Here is a 7581-nt window from a genome sequence, read left to right as displayed (position 1 = left end):
TGCTGAAGGAGGGTTTGGATGAATTGGCTGGGGCAGGGTACAGCCCTCGTGTGCAGTGGGTGGGTATGGGCTCCTGCAGGGGCCGTAGCTGCCTGTCCCCCTTTGTGCTCCTCTGCTGCTGCTTTTCCTGGTAGTAACTTCCTTGTCTGGGGCTTGTTTGCTTGAGCTGCTCCGTCATCGGACGATATGGGACTGCACCGCCTGCCCAGTGCTTGTCCTCATCCTTGCAGGGTCCCTCTGGACCGACCCCAGCTGTGTCCCCCATCTGTCACGCTGCCTGCCGGCCACAGCAGATGCGCAGGTGACCCAGGGAGAGGAGCTTGCAGCTCGGGGCTTTGGGTCAGCACGGGCAAGGCAGATGACTTCAATTTGCATTTGGGCCTCCCACCGTGACACCGAGTGTGTTTTGAAGCTGGTAGCTCTTGCAGCAGCATTACACTGCATTGCTGCTGGTCCAGCGGGACTGACCGCCTCCCGGAGCGGGCAAAGCAGCGGGCAGGAGCAGGCTCTGAGGAGCCCGGAGTTTTAAACCACTGAGAAGCTCTTCAAAGTACTGAGGTGTCTTTTTTCCTTCCTGTAGATTGTCGCCAGTATACGAACAGGAGCTGTGAGGAGTGTCTGAAAAATGTCACCGTAAGTAGCAGCCAGAAAACTGCCAACCTCTCGCAGTGCCTGAAAACGTAGCGTGGGCTTTGCGGGGCTGTTACAAAGCAGTTTCCCTCCTGGAAGGGGGGCTGCTCTGTGCCTTTGTCCTGAACACACTGCAAATGCACCCACTCGTGACGGTGAGAGGGCAAACACCCCTCAGTGCTATGGGAAGAGGTTGCTAGAAACTGCTTGGGGTTTGTCGTATGCTTTTTGAGTCGAGTAATGGAGGTCCTCCTCATGGATGGGGGGGGATGCGCACGGTGAAGGAGCTGAGGGGGCTGGACTGGCTGGTCAAGCTGCCCTTCCACCAGTCTGTGGGTGCCGTGGCAATGGGTGGATGCAGGATGCGTACCTGAGTCCTGCCAACCTCTGCTGCCTTATCTCCGATATCAGCAAACTTTAACTTGAGTCAGATCTCACAGCTGACTTAGCCAGAACCAGTTTGACCACAGCTAGCCCAATGCTGGTGTCGGGGATTGCAACCACCAGGAGAGGAGGGTGCAAAGCTGCTGCAGGTAGTCTGGCTGGGAAAGACTAGTGAGGGCACACACAAACCTCTCCTGCTCAACAGCTCTGTCTTGAGTGGCTTGTCTCAAAGGCTTTCTTCTTGTCCCAAAAATGCTGCTCGGAATAAACAGGAAGGATTTGGTGATTACTACCATCATGCAAGCGAGGAGAAGGGCTCTCAGCATCTTTACTTGCTGTAGAAATCTGCACTCCCCTCGCCTGCCTCTCCTGGTGCAGGCAAGCCTGATGCAGCCTGTGCTGGCCGGTCACAACTGTTACTCCCAAGCATCCCGTTGCTGCTGGGTGGTACCTGGTCCCTGGGAGCAGGCAGTGATGGCCCTGTTGCTGCAGCTAACTGGCAGCGCTGCCACGCACCAGTAACGCTGTGCTGCCTGGTTCCTATGTCCCAGTGCCTGTGGTGTGCCAGCAGCAGGAGGTGCGTGGAGTACCCCGTCCGAAGAATCCTCCCCCCGGCCGAACTCTGTGAGCTCCGCTCTGCGCGCTGGGGAGTCTGCTGGGGTAAGTGGATCGCGCTCGAGTGATGACACACTTGCATCAGCCGTAACCGCTGCTGAGGTGCTTTAGTGCTTGCTGCTAAGTGGCACCGATTGCCGCTCGCGCTAGTGGTAATGGGAGCTTTTCCTTGCCTCCCTTTCTCACTGCTGGTGCAGCAATGACAGGCTGCAGTCAATCAGGGTCCTGCAAACTTCCTGAAGCGTGGGCGAGAAAGCGGAGTGTGAGCAGTTCCCTGCCTTCTGGCAAGAAGGACCCGCGGGGCTTTAGCTACTCTAAATACATTCCTCATGCTTTGGTGTGATGGAGGCTTCCACATGTGGCCAGCGCCTAGGAAGAAGAGTCGAAGGCGCTCTGCGGGCAGCTGCCTGTGCAAAGCTTTCTGGTGCTCCAAGTGTGCACACCCGTGTCTGACTTTTTGGCAGCTCTTTCCTCTGTCTTTCCTTGGTGCTCTGTTTCTGGTGGGTTTCTGGAGAAATTAGTGTCTTGTTTAGACCAACCTTGGTGCATGCTCATGCTCAGACAGGAGCCAGCTTTTGGGGGCTGGGGCAGCTAGGAAGCAAGCTGGGGCTTGATTTCTCTTACCTGTCCCCTTGATGGGGAACTTGGAGATGAATTGTGGTCACCTGACATCTATGGTGCTTGAGGCTGGGCTCTCTTCTCTACCCACAAGACAGTTAAAACCACTCCCATTCCTTGTGGAGGAAGAATCTCCTCTTTGTGAGCACTACAGTATGCTTTTCTGAAACTTGTGTAAGACCTTGAAATACTAGTTTGTGTGTGAGTAGCTTCACAAAAGGTTTCATTCTAGAAGAACGCATTCCTTAGCTTGCAAAACTCACTTTAGAGGAGATTAGTCCTGTGGGAGATTAGCTCTTAAATGAGTCTGCATTTTTGGTGTGTGTGACTTAAGCCTTTATCATCAGCTGGAGGAGTGCCCAGTGCTCTGCCACGGACCTCTCTCTGTGGGAAGAGGTGATCTGAACCCCAGGTTCACCCTGAAAGCCAAGGTTTCAGAAGTACCAGTACAGACATGTGCTGGTGGAGAAACTCCCTTTGGAGCTGAAGAGCCTGTTTGGGTTTGTCCCGCTGGGCTGACTTCTGATCCTTGGCTTTTGGGCTGTCCCCTACATGACTCCGGGGGTCTGTCGCAGTGCAGCCAGCAAAAGCTTCACGTTGCTCCGAGGCAAGACAGTGCCATGGACAGTCAGGTCTCAAATACCATCTTTCTCAAAGCCTTACTGGGAACACGGACTTGCAGACCTCCCTGCTGCTGGGTAACGGCTGGCGGGGTGCGCGAGCCTACCTGTGGGGACAAACGCAAGTCTCTGCAAGCTGGTGGCTTCCTGACTTCTGGTCTCACTGGTGACCTGCTAGGCCACGGCAGCTGTCTGCGGTTGGTATCTGGAACCACATTCCATGCATGGTGCTTGCCGCAGTAGCCTGACGCAGTAAGATTTGAGAGTCAGATGGCACAGCTGTTGGCAGCCATGAAGCTCTCCAGTGGGAGCAGAAGCTGGAGGCTTTGAAAGCAAGTTCAGTGATAGAGTCAGCTCAGCCTGGAGCAGCCCAATAAGCCTGCTACTGCTGAGTCCCTGCAGTGAGGAGACAGGCAGGCATCTTCTGAAATGCCCTGAAATGCACCACGTGCAGTGCTCAGGCTTTCTGCTGGGCTCATGGTCTGAGCTGCGTGGAGAAGAGGGGATCAGAAGTGCTCTGGGCAGGCTCAGGTGCACTAGGATTTCTGTAACTTGGCTGCTGTTTGTGAAGTGGTTCCTAAACAAATATTTCCACAGGCCCAAGTCTCTGAACAGTCTGAATCATACTTGGAAGAAACCCTCTTCGTTGCAAAGGATTTCACGTGATGTCTAGATATGTCCGTTTTGGCTGGTGTCTCCACTGCTATTACTGCAGGAGCAGAGTAGGATGACTGCCTCCCTGGGGCCAGGGCTCAATGCCGCTGCTTCACCACCACGTCCCAGTGGGGTTTGTGCTGTGCATAGGCGAGCAGATCCCCCAAGCCCTGGGGAGACGTGGTGGTGGGGTGCAGGAAGCAGCCCTCTGCCTTCAGCTGCTTCAGCAGCACTGCTGGCCCCAAGCCGATAAATCCCAAGGGGTCTTGTCTCGCTTTGTCTCCTGCCCAAGGACACCAGACACCCGTAAGTGCCTCCAGTCCACTGTCGTCTCATCTTAGATGACTTCTGAGGCTGGATCCTGTGGGCAGTAACTCCAGTGCCAGCTGTGGCCTCTGTTGGAGGCTCCTCAGCACTGAAGCCTCCAGTTTTTTTTCCCTTGATGGGTTACTGTTCACCTGGATTAGCGATTAAGACAGCTTTGCTCCTGTTTCTGCCAGAGGAGTTTGACCTGAGTGCGTTTATTCTTGCCTTTCTTCATAGTAACTGAGCGCTATAGTTAGCAGCCACATATACTGTGTTGGTGTGTACGTGCTGGTGCCAACACTTGTTACACCTATAGATAACAACGTCCACCTTGCTTTGCCAGGCTGTTATGCATGTCTCCAGCCCAGTGACTGAAGCCGCTGGTGACAGCAGCTGTATGCTTGTAAATATTGTAACTCCAGGCAGCCATGTATTTGTGTGCTAAATGTGTTTTGTTCAATCCTTTAGTGAACTTTGAAGCCCTGATCATTGCGATGTCTGTGGTGGGAGGAACGATCCTTATCATGTTGGGGGTCTGCTGCTGCTGCTGCTGTTGTAAGAAAAAGAGCAAAAAGCAAGTATCGGAGGGGTGCCCTGTTTTCTCAGAGTAGCTCAGATGCAACCGCATGCTGTTGCAGAACTGAGTGCTGAGCGCTGCTAACGGGCTCTTCTGTCTGTCAGGCCAGACAAGGATGACGAGAGAGCGGCCAGGGAGCGGGAGAAGAGGCGGGTGCGGCAGGAGGAGAGGTAAGGTTGCCCTGCAGCCCCTGCTCCCCTGTGAAGGAGCCACGCTGCCTCACGCTGCAGAACTATTTGGCTCCTGTCTCTACCGTCAAACGTGATGCCAGGAGGCACATGAGGCTTGACACGTGCAGCCAGTGGCTGCTTCAACCTCAGCATGAACATAAACCTCATGAGCAATGTCTTTCTGGGGTGACTCATGGATGCAGCATCACAAAGGTGTTGTGTATCCAGCTCCCTGAGGGCTGTTGACGTGCGCGGGCTCTGGTGGTCCTCAGTGCTTCCAGGAGGTGGGGAGGTGGGTGGTCGGGGGCTGAGCAAACCTGGCAGCCTGGAGCTCCCTGGCTTGGGAAAAAGCAAAGAGCTGTAGCTCCTCTTGCTTGGTTTTGTACTGCCAGTCACTGATTCGTGGTTTTTCTGTTTGCTTCTTGCAGGAGAGCAGAGATGAAATCACGGCATGATGAAATCCGAAGAAAATATGGTACAGTGCTGACGCTAGTGATCCAAACTAAGCTTTAGATCGAGCAGCCTCAGTAACTGTGTTCCTTGCTATGGTTACAGCTGCAGAGGAGACCTGGCCAGCAGGGAAAACAGTCTCCGCTTCCCCTGTCTCAGTGAATTGCTCTCTTGCCCTCTGGGAGCAAGAATAGAGATGCTCGGGTCATGGCGTGAGACCCCACACAAGTGCTGCTCCTCTTGGGCAGAGGACCAGTGTCCTCTGAACTCACCGTGTGGGAGAAGCTGCTGGGGCTTGACTGGAGGGGAGAAGCAGAAGCTGGTAGACACAGCACCAGCTGTAATGCTGCTGCTGCCCTTCAGGCATGGCTCTCCAGCAGCCCTGTGGTCACTGAGTGGCCAACAGCCCGGGGTGGGGGGCCAGGCGGGTGCCCACAGCTGCAGGAGCACAGAGCAGGCACCAGCCCGACCATGGAGCTGGTTCTCTGTGCCAGCAGCAGTTCCCAGAGAGGTGGCTCAGTCCCCTGGGTTCTGGGAGTGCACAGCTCCCTCCTGGGTCTGGACTGTCCTTCAGGTGAGTCCCACGGCCCCAGGGCAGGTGGGGACCTGCCTGAGGGGGGCAGCAGCCTGGAAAGAAGCGGGGAGCAGCCAGTTGCTCGGAGCTGGTGGAGTCTCTCCTGCCTGGCTGTCAGGACTGCTGGGGGCTCTCCCAGGGTGGCTGTGGAGCAGGGAGCAGTCGGGCTCATGCACACCGGGCATGGTGGTCTCTGGCTTTTGGGGGGGGCTCTAGGGAAAGCTGGAGACCTTTCCTCTGCCTGCAGCTTCTGTGCACTGCAGGTCCAGGTTGGGCAGGAGATCTGGAGGTCTCTGGCTGGGCTGGCTCCTCAGGGGGAGGAAGAGCAGGCAAAGCTGTGCCTGAAGGAGCACTTGGTGGGGGAAGCACCTCGTGGAAGTGGAAGAGCTGTGCTCCAGGACTGTCCTTGCCATGGCAGGGCTCTGTCTTGCTGCAGCCTGACTGCAGAGTTTGCAATCTTGTCCTTTCTGGCTGTTCCTCCTCAAAAATGTTGGGCTGGGGCTGGGAACGCAGTCAACAGAGTGGCACGGGGGCTTGTCACTGGCCCAGAAGTCAGCCCTGTATCCTTGCTCTGCTCTCTCTGTGGATGTAGGAGCAGGGAGCAGGTCAAGAATGGCTTGAATTTAATTTGGGGCTCTCTTCTTCTGAGTCCAGTCCAACGGAAGGAGCACGCAGAAGGGGTGCTCTGGAAGATCAGTCATGCTGCTTTACCTGGGAGAGGAGTTTGCCATCAGATCAAGCTTCTTAATGGGTCTCTCCTCCTGTGCAGAGGAGGAGAGCGAAATAGTGCTGACTGCATGTACGGCTCAAGTAAGAGCAGGTCTTTTGGAAGGACTGCAGGACAGGAGGCTGGATGAAGCATGAATGACAAAGAGTTGTAACCAAGAACTAGGTTTCTTGCTGGCTGTGACTGGCGTGGCTGCCGCTGTCTGAACGAATGTCTCGTCTCTTTTAGGGCTGTTCAAGGAAGAGAACCCTTACGCAAAATTTGAGAATTAGCATCTCCGGACCTGCCCACCCCAGGGAACTGTGCCTTCCTGCGGAGCCGCAGGGCTCTACGCTTCCCCTGCCACGAGGAGACCACCATGGTGCCACTTCCCGCTTCAGCTGCCACAGAAGATGAGCCAAATACTTGGTGACACCATTGTCCCCACTCCAGATGCTTGGTTTGCTCCAGAGCTTTGCTCTTGCTCTGCTGGTGCAGGAAAATGTGGTGGCAATACCGGAGAACAGGTTTCTTCTCACTCAGCCCTGGGGTGGTAACGGAGTCCAAAGCAATACAAGTAACAGTCCTTGTCCCTGGCCAAGGGCAAAAGCAACCTTACGCATCTTTCTTCCTCCTGCCTCACCAAATACCCTTCATGCACACAGAGCCAGGCTCTTCTGTCCACCGCCCCTTCTTTTCTCTGTTTTTTCTTTTAGTGTAGGCAAAAGCCAGCAAGAGTTTCTTGACTCATGGGTCAGCAGGAGGCCTTGGCTGTTACTCCAGGTGCCTGTACTTGTCCCAGCACATGAGCATTCCTTTCAAGAAAGCACAAGGTTATCTCGGGCCTCCAGGAGGAAGGTCCCATGTGCACCTTCTCACTTGCAATTAATCTGGGGAAATGCTCCAACCCTCCTACCTCTCTGTGCCTTTCTAGAAAGGTGGTCTCCTGGGCTTGATGGCCACAGCTGATGGTGATACTATAAGATTCAGATGCCTTTACAATATGACTATATATTAAACTGATTTGATTACTATCCTAGTCTGAGTGAGTTTAATTCTGCTTCCACACCAGGTACGGGCTGGCAGGGCATGGCTGCTCTGCCATATCATAGGAAAGGTGGGACAAGCAGCCAATGCTCTGAAGGAGATGAAAACCCTGGGTGAAGACTGAGCTGTGAGCAGAGGCCTCCAGCCTGCAGGTGGAGGATGACTGTGCTGGGGTGGCCTGCTGTGGCTGCTTCCACCCTTATGCAGGGCCATGGCAGCAGCAGCGGGGC

The 7581-nt window shown here is 54.9% G+C and overlaps 1 protein-coding gene across 1 annotated transcript; it reads left to right on the top strand.

Annotated features, from left to right (window-relative positions):
- Positions 1-580: 580 nt before the first annotated feature.
- On the top strand, positions 581-6597 carry PTTG1IP (pituitary tumor-transforming 1 interacting protein; the record flags this gene model as incomplete). Its single annotated transcript, XM_009584753.1, has 6 exons — positions 581-633; positions 1566-1674; positions 4296-4401; positions 4509-4574; positions 5003-5049; positions 6554-6597. Coding segments are annotated over 6 exons (425 nt in total), but the record flags the coding sequence as incomplete, so codon positions are not given.
- Positions 6598-7581: the final 984 nt, after the last annotated feature.

This window comes from Fulmarus glacialis, unplaced genomic scaffold (assembly GCF_000690835.1).
Source record: "Fulmarus glacialis isolate BGI_N327 unplaced genomic scaffold, ASM69083v1 scaffold36609, whole genome shotgun sequence".
Taxonomy (NCBI): domain Eukaryota; kingdom Metazoa; phylum Chordata; class Aves; order Procellariiformes; family Procellariidae; genus Fulmarus; species Fulmarus glacialis.
This window is presented reverse-complemented; position numbering and strand designations above follow the sequence as displayed.